Genomic DNA, 16,809 nt, shown 5'->3' with positions numbered 1-16,809 from the left:
CATAAACTTATTTTCGTTGCTACTTCATAACTGTAATGTTGCTACTGTTATGAATCGTCATGTAAATATCTGATATGCAGGATGTATTTTCATTGTTATAAATTGAACATCATTAAAGCATAGTGATTAATCACAAAAACAGTATGTAATTATATATGTGTTTTCCGATGGTCTTAGGCGACCCCTGTGAAAGGGTCGTTCGACTTAATGGCTTATTCTCAGTTTCTGTTTTAATCATGCCTCGTCTCGCTGCCACCAATTACCTGTGAGTGGTTCTTTTGTTTCCCTAATATTAAACCCCAACGTTTACACCTGCCTTTAAGTCCCATTTGTACTGTCTCGTCCCCATGATAAACCCATTTCGGTTATCAGCAGTTCTAGATGTCATGGATAATTATATGGTGTCGGGACTTTGGAAAACATTAATTTTTTATTCATATATTTTAGCCCAAATTATTCCTCTTAAGCAAGATCCCCGCCTGTCTGATTTTACTGATCCGGAGTTATTGAATGCAGCACAAAGTGGGGCAGACTCTAAGGAGCAAGCCATATGGCCAGATTGTCAGATCCTGTTCGAAATGGACCCTACCTACCAAAATAAAGTAAGTTTAAAAACAGTGCGTCTTGGGGAATATTTGGTTTAATGACCAGAAACCCACTGACGTTCTTAGATGAAAGGGACTTGTTATAAATTATACAATCATTTTTTCATTGATTGGAAAATCCTTCCCATTTTTTTCTTCCTCATGATATTTCACCTCTGTTCACTTTTTATTCCCCAGCAAACCGCTGAGAATGGGCTTTCTCTTTCCTGGTCCCCTCTGAATATTGTCTTGCTGTTTTGTTGACTTGCCATGACCCTGGCTTTTCCCATCACCATCTAACTGGGTATTTTTTGTTCAAATTCATGAGAGAATGTAATGGTTTTAGCTTGGATCAGGATTCTACCCTATCCAGAGTGGCCGTGTTTTGGGAATTGGGTAATGTCACATAGTATATAGAACTGGCCTTTTCTTTCTTCCTTTCTTTTTTTTTTTAATTCTCACCCAAAGATATTTCCCCCCTACCCCCATTAATTTTTAGAGAGAGTAAAATGGAGGGAGGGCAAGGAAGAGAGAGAGAGAGAGAAACATCGATGTGAGAGACACATCGATTGGTTGCCTTCCTCTTGTGCCCTGACCGGGGCCAGGGATCAAACCTGCAACCAAGGTGCAAGCCCGTGACGGGGAATTGAACCTGCAACCCTTTAGTCCGTGGGCTGATGCTCTGACCACTGACCAAACCGACCAGGGCTAGGACTGGCCTTTTCTAGGGCATAGAGCACATACACTAAACCCCGGTGACCAGCAAAGAAATAACCGGTTGGTGTCTCTAGTACATGTTAACTATATAGTTCAATCGCCTTGTGTACCTTTACATAAATGCCAACTATAAAAAAGTGATGTGAGCCCTAACTGGTGTGGCTCAGTGGCTAGAGCGTTGGCCTGCAGACTGAAGGGTCCCAGGTTCGATTCTGGTCAAGGGCATGTACCTTGGTTGTTGGCACATCCCCAATAGGGGGTGTGCAGGAGGCAGCTGATCGACATTTCTCTCTCATTGATGTTTCTAACTCTCTATCCCTCTCCCTTCCTCTCTGTAAAAAAAAACAAAAAAAAATCAATAAGATATATTTTTTAAAAAGTGATGTGAATGTCTTAGTCTCATGTTCCCAACATATTTATTTAGTAGAGGCTTCTAATGACACGAACTGGACAGATAACTGCTGTTTTGCATGTTTTTAACAGAATTCCGAGTCTATCGGGCCATGCTCTTTTCACTCCCCAAATAACATGCTGTCATGTTTTCATTTACAGATCGTGTGTCTCCTGACCATCCTTGGCAACTCGATGAACCTGGTGAACGGTTACAGCCGCAGGTTCATAAAATACTGCGTGATGGTGGAGCGGGCCAAAGTCGCGAGTATGAAAATCGCCACGATGGAAGAGCTGACTTCCGCCGAGTTTAGAACCATCCTCGGCAAGTTCCTCAACTACCTCAGAGACGTGGTCAGCATGGTCACGGAGAAGCGCATCGGCATCTTCCACGTGGTCAGTGCCGACTACCAGTCGGAATGCCTGCCGCACGTGGAGGACATCCTGCAGACCAGCCAGGACCTCCTGCGGGCCGTCATCGAGAAGAAGAACACGAATCTTCTGGAGGTAAGTGCTTGGGGAACGCCTACTGCTTCAGACCCTTCAAGATGAGTCAATTATAATTTCAGAATAAGTACTTAGCACATACGATGACTGTAACCCTCAGAAAAACGCCAACATGCGTTTTATTGGTCCGGGTCTTGGATCAGGTGTCAGTTCCCCGGAGAAACCTTCCCCGGAATGGTAGCCCGCGTCGCTTTCTGCCTCTTCTCCCTGTCGGGAGCCGGGCACGGGGTGAGGCGGGGCGAGGGAGGTGCTGTTTGAATTTGTGTGAGGGCCACTCTGGCTGCGGCGTGGAGCGTAGATGCCAGTGGGACAATTCAGGGGGAAAGCTGTTCCTGTCATCGAGGGGAGTCGTGATGATACCTTGAGCCAGGGAAGTCGCAGGGTGCAGGCTGAGAAGTGTATGGATTTGAGATTTATCTAAGAGATGGAATCAGTAGGATATAGCAGGGGTCCTCAAACTTTTTAAACAGGGGGCCAGTTCACTGTCCCTCAGATCGTTGGAGGGCTGGACTATAGTTTAAAAAAAACTATGAACAAATTCCTATGCACACTGCACATATCTTATTTTGAAGTAAAAAAACAAAACGGGAACAAATACAATATTTGTATTTGCATGTGGCCCGTGGGCCGTAGTTTGAGGACCCCTGGGATATAGTGAATGACTCCATGGAAAGAATGAAAGAGCAGGGACTGATGCTTTTGGGTTTTGGGGGAGGCCACAGCGTGGGCAGTGATCTTACTCACTGGGCGAGGGAACACTGTGCTTGTTCTATTGTGTGATATTCAAGTAGAGAGACTCAGATACGCCTGTCTGGGTCTCAGGACAGAGTCTAGACTGGAAATATATATTTAAATGAGCAGGATGCGTATTGTCATTGAAATCATTGAAGTGAATGAGAATGCCCTTGTCTATATATATGGTGACAATAGAAAAGAACAGCCCCGGCCAGTGTGGCTCAGTGGTTGATCACGGACCTATGGACCAAATGGTCACGGTTCAATTCCCGGTCAGGGCACATGCCCGGGTTGCGTGCAAGAAGCAGCCAATTAATGACTCTCTCTCATCATTGATGTCTCTCTCTCTTTTCCTTTCTCTTCTTCTCTGAACTCAATAAAAGTATATTTTTCTAAAAAAAAAAATATAGAAAAGAACAGAAGCCTGACGAATATCAACATTTGGGAGATGGCTAGAGGAAGAGGAGCCTACAGAGTATACTAAAGGGGTAACCAAAGAGATCGAAGAGAGCAAGGGGGTATTTTGAGAAGGAGGGAACATTCAGGAATTGTTAATGCTACAGAGAGTTGAAGAAAAGATTACAAAGGGTCTATTCGGTGAACAGTACTGTGTGCTGTCCGTAATGAAATTCACCTTATCTTTAGATCCACCGGAATCCTATAACATAAAAAATTACTCTGTTTAATTTAGGTCCCATTTCCCAACAAGTATTAGGACATCCCCAAAACACTGTGTCTGAAACCAGGGGTTTATTTGTCTCGTGCAGAAGCATACACGCTGGTCAGCCAGGGCTGGTCACCGTAGCTGTGATGCAGGCAGAGGACGAGGCTCCTTCCTCCTTTCTGCTCTGTGTCCCTTGATAATGGCTGCTGCCCCCGAGGCACTTGGCTCACACTCGGCACAGCCAGGGCCGGGGGAGGCAGGCGGAGCCTCGTGGTACGTTATCATCTTTGGGCCGGTCACGTGCTAATCCAGTTCTCTGTCAAGTGGCACATAGTGTGACCTATTCATAAAAGAAGAGCTCTAAGCCCTGTTTGCCCATCATAAAGTGGTGGAGAAGGAACAGGGCAGGGTCAATGAAAAGTCCCACCCTTTTAAGGAGAAAATGGGGAAACAGCCATCTAGAGTGTTCTAGATGGCGGAGCTCGCAGGGCAGAAAAATGAGCATCGCCCTTGGCTGTTGAGTAAGCTGGTTGGTCGGTCTCGGCGGCCTCTGGCTCAGGTCTCTGGGGCCGCGTCCCTCGCCGTCTGTCGCCTGTGACCCCTGGCGATGCCCTGAAGGACGATCCCCTGGGTTACTGTTCTGGACCTCGGCCGGGCCTGGCATCGGAGGGTTGTGTTTCTTGGGGCCCCGGGCAGGTGCAGCAGTGCGTTATCTGCAGGGATGAGCTTGGAGGGCCGGGGACGCCTTAGGAAATGGCCCCGGTGATTGGGCTTCAGCTGCTGCTTAAAAAGAGACGTTCGATTCGCTTCTGGTTTCACCAGCGCTGAAGTCTGGACACGATCTTTAAGCCTGAGCGCTTTGCCGTTGAGCTGCCGGCCCTGCGCGCTATACCTTCCCTGCCAGCCTTAAACGTGTGACCACTCGTTTGCTGCTCAGACTTGGGAGGGAAGGTGACTTCCTAAATAGCCTTTGCTGTGAGCTGTCTGAGAAAACCCTCCAGGAAGGCTCTTTATGAAAAGCCAGGGCCCTCGTCTTGTCGCCTGCTCAGGCTCCCTCTTTCGAGCCCAGAAACAGTTGCTGTCTCACCCTCACCGGCCTTTGAAGCCAGCTCCCTGCCAAAGGCAGAGAAGAATTTGCTCATCCGGCTTCATCCCCTCAGTCTGGGCCCAGCCGGAGTTCATCTCTCGTAGGATTTCGCTCGGAGCCCAAAGAGGGAACCAGGATACGATGCAAAAGTTGTCCTACTATTTACCCTGATGCTACAGCCTGGGTTGGCACATTTTTCTAAGTCCCAGGACCATTGTGGCCAAATGCTTTGCTCCTGCTTAACAAACACATCTACCTGTCCAGCCTCCCGAACCTGTGCACTGACTGCCCCGATGAGGTGAGGTATGTAGGACGGTGTCGTTCCCTAATTCTCCCCTCCTTCGAAAATGAGATGTTGGGACAATTGAACTCCCCACTCCTACCCTCCACCAACGTTTAGTCTTCACGGAGGTGACTTAGTACTTTTCGTTCTAGCTCATTAATAAAATACCAATATGTCTCTTCTATCAAAAACATTTTTATGTGACACTTGAGGTCATCTTCATCGAGTTTTTAAAGATTTGAATTCCGCAGAAATGAATCAGAGTATAATGTTTTCCAACTCTGATGGTGTGAGCCTGCTCTAGCTCCAAACCTCTGCTCTAGCCATGATGGAGAAACAGGACTAGACTTCATTTCACTTCCCGCTGTACAGAGAACAGAAGACGGAAGCAAACAAATGAGAGAAATGCTTTCAGGTGCTGCATCACCAGCAGTGTAGGACTGTGGTCCTGGAGACCAGGGAAGCAAATGACATACGGGATTTCTACCTGGAGGAAAGCTTTGGACCACAAGTACAGGGAGGAGGAACCGGAAGAGAGCCCAGTGGCCTCACTGAGTTGAGATGGATAAAAATTTTCATTTTTAGAGTCAAAGAAGGGAGCTAGGAAAAGCAAAACAAAACAATAAAAACCACCACCACCGCCCAAACACACACATACACACACACACACACACAAATAAAACAGCAGAAAAGTGCACGAGGGTCCCAGGTCCCAGGACTCTCCCAGCTGCAGCTACAAAGCATGTCTGTGCAGGGACCTGGAGCCAAATCCACAGAGGGGCTAAAACCCCCAGAGCTGTAAGCAGAACAGTGGCCAGAGCTCCTGCGAGTCAAGTCCCAGGCAGTCAGAGTGGAGGGTCCTAGTGGGCATAGAAGGCATTCAGTGGAGAGCCTAGAGCAGGGGTGGGCAACCCCTGGCACGCGTGCCAAACATGCCACGCCAGTAACTTTAGCTGGCACGCGAAACCCTCTCTTACAATCTTCCATTTACAATTTTTTCCTTAATACCGACTTTTTTTATTTTTCAGATAAATTCAGTGTAGGTGCATCTTAGATAAGTAAATAACTTTACATAACAAGTTATCTTAAAGACCATAGACGTGGATTGACGAGAGAGGGGACGAGCAATTTCAATAGTGTCGAAAACGAACTATTGAGGACATGGAATGCCATTCCGGAAAATTTTTTCTTTTTAAAAAACTTTGCAACAGCGTTACTCTCCATGCTTTTGTCCACACACACTTGTGAATCTTTGTTCTCAGCGATGAATTTTGTTAAGTCTCGTCATAGGAGTAGCCTGACGGATGAAAGGAGTAGCTCGTGCATATCTCTGAAGGTCACGTAATAGAAACCTAATGTAAAACCTCTGTCATCAGTGATGCAGCAGCAAAAGTCCCACTGATAATATCAAACGGAGTCATAAAGTTTTCTGTCGGACTATCAGTGGACATGTATACATTAAAAAATAAATATTTTTCATCATCATATACTGTGTTTTTGTTGCTCGAATGAATTGTATGATTTCTTCAAGGTTCTTCACATACGTACACCTTAAGAGATATCAAGTAGGCGTACCATGTTCTCAAAAAATTAGGGTTGGCACGCAGAAGAATTCTGAGTCAGAGATTTTGCTGGTTTGGGCACGCACTCACAAAAAGGTTGCCCACCCCTGGCCTAGAGGGTTTCGCCTCAGCAATGGAGCTGGTCACTAAAGGGGTCGGCATTCTGAATGCAAAGATGAAGACGAGGCCTCCAAGGGATCAAACTGCAAAAGATGTGCAAACAACCCCCTCACCAAATGAAGGACCGAGCCCTTTAAATAACTGCCACAAGAATCAGACCTCTGTGACCTGCAGCATCAGCAATGCCTCGCTTTTAATCAGAAATGACTAAACACAGGATGGGCTCAAAGCAGCTTGGGGAACCTGTTCTGAGAGTTCTGCTGGTTCATTCTCTTTCTGGCTGCTGCATACCCCAAAGGCATTTCTGTTTCCTGAGGCTTTGGGTAGTATTCCTTTACATAATTAAGGGAATTCCCTTATTTTGAAAGGAATTCCTAATATCGGAGAATTTTTTATATCATAAGCGGATCTTATCAAATACTTATTCTGCAGCTACTGCGATGATCATAGTTATTTTTCTTTCATCTTTTAACGTGGGTAATTGCCTTAATGGACTTTCTAAGGTTAATCTCGCATCCAAATTGATAGGTGTAGATTGCCAGCATGCACAGGCACATACCTGTACATTATTACTTTTTAAAATATGTTTTTACTGATTTCGGAGAGGAAGCGGGGAGGCAGAGAGAGAAAAACATCAATGATGAGAGAGAATCATCATCCGGCTGCCTCCTGCACGCCCCCCACTGGGGATCAAGCCTGCAACCTGGGCATGTGACCCGACTAGGAATTGAACCGTGACCTCCCGGTTCATAGGTTGAAGCTCAACCACTGAGCCACACCGGCCGGGCTGCATACACATTCTTTCTAAGATTTTTGCATTTATGCTTGTAAGCAAAATTGCTTTGTGATTTTTCTTTTCCTTAACCATCCATGTCTGGTTTTGGTATCAGTGTTCTAGATGATGTCTTCATTTTTTCCCCTAGAGTTATAATTATGTTAAGTTAGTGTGAGATATGAAAAACGAGTCATTACTCTTCTAAAGTAGTGAAAAATCATTATGTAATTATAATGGACGTGTCCATGATTGCAGGTTATAGACTCATCATTGAAAAGACTGGAGTGTCATCCCATTGAAATAGAAGAATTTGTGGAACATTTTACTTTTCTGGATGCAATTTCCTCCAGAATACCTAAATTAGAGAAAGAGTACTCCACCGTTGCTCAACTGTATTCTGTTCTGAGTTATTACCAGGTCTATATTTCAGAAGAGCAAGTCGCCACCTACAAAGTCCTTCTAATCAGGTTTAATCAGCTCAAAAGTGCTGTCAAGCTGAGCAAACTGAACAAGGACGCTGCCATTGGCAAGTTCAGAGACAACCTGGAAGCCTACGTCACTGGCCTGCGGACCGACGCCAGTCAGTTAAAGGCCAAGGTAAGTTTCCGTGTTCCGTGAAAAGTCACCCGGGTCTTGGTCTCAGGTCGGCCTAAGCAGGCCGGCGTGTTCTTTCTGTGGACTCCTAGGTCAGTGATTTAATCCACGGATTCCGAACCTGGAACCCACAAACAGAATCTGGAGGATGCGTGAAGCTTGAATGGGAAGTGACAGTGCATGTCTGTTCGCACGAACCTCCAACTGAAATTTTGCTTCCATTACGAAAATGTGTTTCCCTTCTGAGGGAAGGTAGACAGCAAACGACAGCAAAGCTGGTTCACCACAGGCTTCAACAGACTGCCCGAGGGGTTCAGGGGGCGGGGGGAAGGCATGGCATGAAAAGGGCAAAGAAACCCTTAGAGCAGGGGTCCTCCAACGACGGCCCGTGGGCCACATGCAAATAAAAATATTGTATTTGTTCCCGTTTTGTTTTTTTACTTCAAAATAAGATATGTGCAGTGTGCATAGCAATTTGTTCATAGTTGTTTTTTTTTAAACTATAGTCCAGCCCTCCAACGGTCTGAGGGACAGTGAACTGGCCCCCTGTTTAAAAAGTTTGAGGACCCCTGCCTTAGATCTTCCTGGGTCTTAGCCTCGGCCAGGGGTAGGGCACGTCCGGCCGGTGGGCCGTACGAGGCCGTGAAATCATTTGGTCTGGCCCTGCCAAGGCATTAGGGGTGAGTTAGTTAAATGTTTGACCGAATATAGCAGGTTCATTTTTTATTTAATTTCTTAAAATGATTACTATTTTTTATTGTTGACAAGAATACAGTTGTCTCCCATTTCCCCCTCCCCTTTACCTCCCTCTGCCCAGCTCCCCCCCCCCTCCCCCCAGGTCTTCGCCACCCTATCCCTCCTGTCCATGGGCTGTGCATATAAGCAGATAAGTTCTTGGGTTTCTCTCTCCTCACCCCCCCACCCCCACATGGAGGCATGTCAGTCTGTTTCATGTCTTCCTGCTTAGGGTCTTGTTTTGTTGGTCAATTAGTTTTTTGTTCATTAGATGCCACAAATAAGTGAGATCATGTGATATTTGTCTTTCTCTGACTGACTGGTGTCACTTAGCATAATGCTTTCCAGTTCCCTCCATGCTGTCTCAGAGGGTAAGAGATCCATCTTTTTAACAGCTGCATAGTATTCCGTTGTGTCAATGTGCCACAACCTTTTTATCCACTCATCTACTGATGGGCACTTGGGCTGTTTCCAGATCTTAGCTATTGTGAGTAATGCTGCTATGCACATAGGCATGCGTACATTCTCTCTCATTGGTATGTTTTGGGGGTTTTAGGATATATTCCCTTGAAGTGGGGTCGCTGGGTCAAATGGCAGTTCCATGTTTAATTGTTTGAGGGAACCCCATACTGTTTTCCATAGTGGCTGCACCAGGCTGCATGCCCACCAGCAGTGAATTTTGTACGTCCCGCGAATGATGTTACCAACATCCAGATGGCCCTGGGCAGAAGAAAGGTTCCCCACCCCTGGTCTAGGCCCAGTGGTAATGGTAGTTCCAGCTTCACTTATCACGAGAAGCAAACTGTCAGACACCAAACATTCACTGAGGCTTTACTAGCCAGTAACTGTGCTAGGGGGTCCTGGAAGGAAAAAATAGTCGACTCGCTGCTGATTCGGTAGCACTTCAAATGAGCTTCTTCTCCCTCAGTCTGCCTTCACTGTGTCCTCTCAGATTCCTCAGTAGCTGCTCTCGGGGCCTGTCCAGGGTTTATAGCTGTTTTATTGGGAGAGACGGCGTGGGGCCTGTTGATGCCCAGATCCGACTTCCATTGTATAACCTTTCAAACTATTTCATGTACATACTGTTGACTGTGGTCATTCTTGGAGGATCTCTGTTTGAAGACGGCTGGTAGGAGTGGCAAAAGTTTGTTTTGACTCCATGTAAACTAGCAAGATTAGTCCTCCAAGTATTCGCTCCTCTCTCAAGATAACTCATTTATAAATAAGTATTAATGAGTGGGAGATTATGGGAGAAGCTCGCTAAGGAAAACTTTTCTTATATAGGCATCGCTGTTACAGATGATATATTAAGCCTCATCCATTGTCACAGATAATATGGTTTATCAATTTTATACAACTCACTGTTACAGTGTCCTCAGTGTTGATTTGATGACCACACTCCCCGTAACACAGTATTATAGGCAGTCCCATGGGTTGGATTTTTCAAAAGAATAAGGTGATAGGATCCAGATGAATTTGTTCTTTTAGGAACGTTTTAATAAACAGCTCCCATCTGCCTTTGATGGTGCGGGGTTCTCTGAGGTATACACAGACTAAACCTTAATCTTAAGAAGTTGTTCATTTAGTAAGGAAAATCAGAGCAAACTTTTACCCGCATCTCTCTCTCTTTGAATGTCATTGTTGCAAATGCCCACAATGTCTTGTGCAAGAATAAAACTCTCACACGAGGCAACATGTGACAAGCATCATAAAAGTAAGACACCCTTTACCAGGGTCAGGAAGCGGGAATGCGGGCCATACCCGGCACCGCCACTTACCATCTGACGACGGGAAAATTATTTACAACCTCAGAAGTTCTTTGAAAAATTATACAAACTAGTAACTATCTTTGAAGATGGTTGTATGGATTTAGTAAGCAAGGTAACGTGTTGCCACCGCGCCTGAAATGGAGAAGGTACACAGGAAATTATAGATCTGATGGTAATAATAATCATGACAATGACAATGGCCCTAACCGGTTTGGCTCAGTGGCTAGAGCAGTGGTTCTCAACCTTCCTAATGCCGCGACCCTTTCATACAGTTCCTCATGTTGTGGTGACCCCAACCATAAAATTATTTTCGTTGCCACTTCATCACTGTAATGTTGCTACTGTTATGAATCGTCATGTAAATATCTGATAGGCAGGATGTATTTTCATTGTTACAAATTGAACATCATTAAAGCATAGTGATTCATCACAAAAACAATGTATAATTATATATGTGTTTTCCGATGGTCTTAGGCGACCCCCAAAGGGGCCCCGACCCACAGGTTGAGAACCACTGGGCTAGAGCGTTGGCCTGTGGACTGAAGGGTCCCAGGTTCGACTCCGGTCAAGGGCATGTACCTTGGTTGCGAGCACATCCCTTGTGGGGGGTGTGCAGGAGGCAGCTGATCTATGTTTCTCTCTCATTGATGTTTCTAACTCTCTATCCCTCTCCCTTCCTCTCTGTAAAAAATCAATAAAATATATTTAAAAATAATGACAATGAATCGTAACCAACACAAGGAATTACACGCTAAAGGTAATCTCCCCAGATGGTGGCTGCACATGACATTGGGCTGCGTGCTGAGACGCAGTCCGTGAGCGTGGCCACCTTCCGAGCGCTGTGACCTCTTGGCTTGTGTCCCTGCTCTTTTCCAGGTGAAGACGCCTGTTCTGTTACACATGGGGACCCCGGCGTCCACCGCGATGGAAATGGTCCAGGCCTTCTCCCAGGAAGCCGCCACCCTCGCCAACAAGGTCCAGATCTGCGCCAACTACCAGGAGTCGATCAGCGAGGCCCAGTCGCACCTGCACCCCCTGAACATGGAGGAGCTCACCCAGGCGGTGGCGGCTGAGATCTCCGACATCGACTACGAGCTGACCTTGAGGAGGATCCTGTGGGAGGCGCAGGAGGAGTGGAGAGCGCTCTTCCAGGAGTGGAGGGCCAGCACCCTTCAGGACATTGACATAGAGTCGGTGCAGAGCAACGTGTCCAAGTGGCTGAGCCTGATCTTGGTCCTGGAAAAAGGTAAACGCGCCCTCCCCGTGGTGGCCCGCCCAGAGTTACATACAAGACGCCCCCTGGGTCAGCAGGGTCACCCTCTCTCTCCCGGTCCCCACGACCTGACCGCTCACGGCTGGAGAGACGGCCCAGGGCGCAGGTGGGATTATTTCCTGAAGCAAAAGAAAAGAGATGGAGACTTGGGCCCCAAATTTGCTTAACGTCATGAATAACAGTTTGCGTCTCCTTTTTAAAAAAATATATTTTTTATTGATTTTTTACAGAGAGGAAGGGAGAGGGATAGAGAGTCAGAAACATCGATGAGAGAGAAACATCGATCAGCTGCCTCTTGCACGTCCCCTGCTGGGGATGTGCCCGCAACCCAGGTACATGCCCTTGGCCGGAATCGAACCTGGGACCCTTGCAGTCCACAGGCCAGTGCTCTAGCCACTGAGCCACACCGGCCAGGGCCCCTCCCTGTTCTTTTTAAGGGGCAGTAAAAAAAAAGTTCTAAGGGTTGTTGAACCTGCACCTGCACAGGTTTGAGTCTTGTGTTTCAGTGCTGTCAGTGCCATGGCAAAGCTTTCACCGACATTTCAGTGTTCAAGTATCTTCCTTTTGAAAAAATAGTAACTCTGTTTTTCCCCGTAATGTTGTTCCCTGCTGAGCAGAATTTAAAAGCCCCAAACCTTGACAGTCTCTTTTTAAAAATATATATTTATTGATTTCGGAGAGGCAGGGAGAGGGAGAGGGATGGAAACATCAATGAAGTACCTTGACCAGGAAGCGAACCGTGGCTTCTTGGCTTGTAGGTCGATGCTCAACCACTGAGCCACGCCGGCCGGGCCCTATTATAGTCTTTTGAATGCCCACGTGTGCCTGTCTGTCTGTCTGTCTGTCTTGTCAGTGACACTCGGAACCCTGTAGCAGCTTCCCTAGCATCAAATGCCATCAGGTGACTTGGTTCTCTGATCAGCAGAGCCATATCTCTTTACTCCATAGTTCATCTCACGGGAGGATGACAGTAATAAAACTCACTGTTTTAGTGCAGACGGATAACTGATCAACGCGGTCTGGTTTAAAACATACAGTGAGCATGTCATCAGCCCACCGACCCATTGCTGTTCACAGACCTACCCCAGAACAACATGGTATCGTACCTGAAGCAGTCGGTGACCAGCTTTAAGCAAGAGCTGCCCATCATCATCGCCCTGGGGAACCCCTGTCTCAAGCCTCGGCACTGGGAGGCTTTCCAGGAGATCATCGGGAAGTCCATCACCCTGGATAGAAACTGCACCATCGAGAGCCTTCTCGTGCTCAAGGTAAGCGAGGGGAGTTCAGAATAAAACAAAAACGGGTGAAATGCCACCGGGGCTCATTTTAAGCGAGCAAATACATCCACAGCAGTGGTTCCCAAACTTATTGGGCCTGCCGCCCCCTTTCCAGAAAAAATATTACTCAGCGCCCCCTGGAAATTAATTTTTTTTTTAATTTTAATAGCAATTAAACAGAAAGATATATGTATTAATGTTTCTGCCTTTTTCATAAAATGTAGTAAAGAAAGGTGTACATTAGAAACATTGAAGTTTGAAATTATGAAACTATTTATTGAACTCAGAGTAGAAAGATAATACAAAAAAAAGTTAAAACAAATGCACCTGTGGCCATCACCGCCCCCCTGGATCGCTGCAGCGCCCACCAGGGGGCGGTAGCGCCCACTTTGGGAATCACTGATCCACAGGGATGGGGAGTTAGAAAAGGGAGGAATTCATGGAACCTCTGGTTGCAGGTTTTTCTATTTTTGCGCCTGGCTTACAGTAAGCTCCATGGATGTTTGGTGATTCAGTGTTGACAGTCTCTAATGAAATCAATCACAGCATTTTATACCTATAATCTACTAACTGATTTGCTGTACTGAGGAAATCGGGGGGGGGGGGGGGGGGGCTTGTCACAAAGGTCCCGCCATGCAGCCTGTGGTTGGGATGGAACCCCAGCGCATCCGACCTTCACTGTTTCCGCTGTCCCCTCCACGTGTTCGTGGCAGTCTTCCATTTTCGATGTATCCGGAATGATCTGCTGCGCTGACAATTAAAAAACATGAATTTCCCTCTCAGATGTGTCAGTATGAAAAGGAAATCAATGAAATCTCCACCTCAGCCACGCACGAAGCTGCTCTGGAAAAGCTGCTGTTTAAGATCATCGACCTTTGGAAGACGACCCCTTTGCACTTGGTCCTTCATCACACGGAGACGGACGAGATCCTCATCATTTCGTCTCTGGATGACTTGCTGGCCCAGTTGGAGGAGTCTCAGATCATGCTCGCCACCGTGAAAGGGTCCTCGTATAGTGAGCCCATTAAGGTGAGTGGTGGGGCCCAGGGAACCTGCTGTCATTGTCCACCCTTTTGTTGATCACATTTTTGCAATCTGGGAGCTTTGGATTTGAATAATGCATTGAAATACTTACACCAAACTGGATTGACTAGCAGATAAAAGACTAAATAAATAACTTTTTATGGAAACGTTCGCTGTTCATGAGGAAATGTCAGAACGTTTCATTTGGGCAGATGAGGTGAATTTAGGCAAGATGCAAGCAGGAGCCCGCTAGCTGGGATGTTCCCAGCAGTGCCACTGCCGCTGCCAATGCCCACAGGCCCCCCATGCCCATGCCCATGCCCGGACCATTGCCCTGTTGTCTGTGTGCTGGAGAAGAAGGCCTCATTTTAATTCCCTGTGTTATTTCTCTTTTTTTAAAAAAAATATGTATTTTTATTGATTTCAGAGAGGAAGGGAGAAGGGGAGAGAGAGAAACATCAGTGATGGGAGAGAATCATTGATCGGCTGCCTCCTGCATGCCCCCTAGTGGGGATCAAGCCTGCAACCCAGCATGTGCTCTTGACTGGAATCGAACCTGGGACCCTTCAGTCTGCAGGCTGACGCTCTATCCACTGAGCCAAACCGGCTATTGCTCTTACACAGGGCCATCCTGGCTTTATGCTCGTGTGTTCCTGCAATTATTTCTGCACCAAATAGCAGCCTCCACATCTATTCTAGTGTAATTTGAAATGAAACCACAGAGCTTGTATTTGGTGTTCTCTGATAGTCCTTCCTGGACAGCCTCCATCCAACAGCATAGATGAGAATCATTTAAACTTCAGGAAACTCTACAAGATGTGTAACAATATAGAAATATTTACTAGTAAAATGAACAAAATTGATTATAGATAGTGTGAGAGAAATATCTACTCAACAGATGGAATTCATAGTATTTGCAGACATACAAACATTTAGGGAAAATGTCAATTGGACCTCAGAGAAAAACACTAAGTGAATTAACCCCCCTCCCCCCCGCAAAAAAGTTAAATCACATAGACTGTTCTCTAACCATGTGCAGTAAAATAAAAACTGAACAGTAGAAAAGTTGCAAAAAATAGACAACAACCAAATCACTCACAAAAAATGGAAATTTAAAAGCAACTAGAAGAATATATAGGAAACGTAATCAAATTTTTAATTGAAAATAAGCAAGAAGGAGAAAATTGTAAATCAAACCTTTGACAGCTGACTAGAACCCTAAAAAAGGAATATTTAGAGCACTAAATGCCTTTATTACTAATAGAAGTTTTCTAATATTAAAAGAATGAAGATTGCCGAAACCGGTTTGGCTCAGTGGATAGAGCGTCGGCCTGCGGACTGAAAGGTCCTAGGTTCGATTCCGGTCAAGGGCATGTACCTGGGTTGCGGGCACATCCCCAGTAGGAGATGTGCAGGAGGCAGCTGATCGATGTTTCTCTCTCATCGATGTTTCTAACTCTCTCTCTCCCTTCCTCTCTGTAAAAAATCAATAAAATATATTTTTTAAAAAAAATAAAAGAATGAAGAAAACTTATAAGCACTTGTATAAAACTTCTCTAAAACACAGGTTTTAAAAAAAGCAAGCCACAGAACAATGTATATAATATGATTGCATTTATGTAAATTATTAAAGACGTTATATGCGTATGTACATCTGTGCAACAATGTTTAAAGAAAGGAATGAAAGAATATACATACCAAAAAATATTTGTATATTGCATAATGAATAAGAAAATTCAATGAGTAGGACATCTCACACCTCCCCCAATACTAAATATAATGAGATTTATATTCATGTCCAGACCTTCCATGCATTACTTCCTGTATGTCAGTGGCTAATAATCAGATTTGTGTTCAGTTTCTATTCTATGATTCTTACAAGTAATTTTCCATTTAGATTTTGGTTTCTGTCCTTGTAGGGTCTTGTGGATAAATGGGATCAAAAGTTGACTCTCTTCTCGTACACCCTGGAGGAGTGGGTGAACTGTCAAAGATCGTGGCTTTACCTTGAACCAGTCTTCAATTCTTTGGAGGTAAAAAGGTAAAAACTTGAAATATGCCACATACGGGTACAAAAAAATCATCGTGGATAATTTATTCTCTGTGATTCTTGAGAAACCATTTCTTCAATGAACACTCTCGCTGCCAAATGATTATTATATTTTTTCCTTCATAAAAAATTGAAAATATCATTTTTAAAGGCTTATTTCTCTGTTATTGATAGGGAGCTATTCAGGACAAGAAAGAAATGTCAGATACATCATTATAATCTTCAAGCTATAATATGTGTCTCTTTTTTAGTGTGGTTCTTTAAAAAACATTTTTATTGATTTCAGAGAGGAAGGGAGAGGAAGAGAGAGAGAGAAACATCAGTGATGAGAAGGAATCGTTGATCGGCTGCCTCCTGCACACCCCACACTGGGGATCGAACCTGCAACCTGGGCCTGTGCCCTGACCGGGAATTGAACAGTGACCTCCAGGTTTATAGGTTGATGCTCAACCACTGAGCAACACTGGCCGGGCTATTAGTGTGGTTTTGATGTAAACAGTAAGCGTGTTTTTAGTAGCATTCATACATAAATGATAATTTCTTACTCTGGACCACGTGAAAGAATAAAGGACCTAGACCAGTGGTTCTCAACCTTGGCTGCACATTAGAATTACCTGGGAATCTTTTTAAAATCCTGATGTCTGGGCCTCATCCTTCGGAAATT

General features: G+C 45.3%; 1 protein-coding gene across 1 annotated transcript in view; it reads left to right on the top strand.

The window, feature by feature from the left end:
- The window catches only part of DNAH14 (dynein axonemal heavy chain 14), a 142,861-nt gene that overhangs the window by 24,029 nt on the left and 102,023 nt on the right, over window positions 1-16,809 (top strand). The window contains exons 15-21 of the mRNA XM_070401461.1: window positions 448-602; window positions 1,854-2,198; window positions 7,680-8,021; window positions 11,399-11,768; window positions 12,873-13,063; window positions 13,856-14,101; window positions 16,015-16,136. Coding sequence (XP_070257562.1) covers window positions 448-602; window positions 1,854-2,198; window positions 7,680-8,021; window positions 11,399-11,768; window positions 12,873-13,063; window positions 13,856-14,101; window positions 16,015-16,136 — 1,771 coding nt within the window. The remainder of the gene's footprint in view (window positions 1-447; window positions 603-1,853; window positions 2,199-7,679; window positions 8,022-11,398; window positions 11,769-12,872; window positions 13,064-13,855; window positions 14,102-16,014; window positions 16,137-16,809) is intronic.

Source organism: Myotis yumanensis, unplaced genomic scaffold (genome assembly GCF_028538775.1).
Source record: "Myotis yumanensis isolate MYYU_CA2020_CCGP unplaced genomic scaffold, mMyoYum1.0.hap1 SCAF_22, whole genome shotgun sequence".
NCBI classification, from domain to species: domain Eukaryota; kingdom Metazoa; phylum Chordata; class Mammalia; order Chiroptera; family Vespertilionidae; genus Myotis; species Myotis yumanensis.
This window is presented reverse-complemented; position numbering and strand designations above follow the sequence as displayed.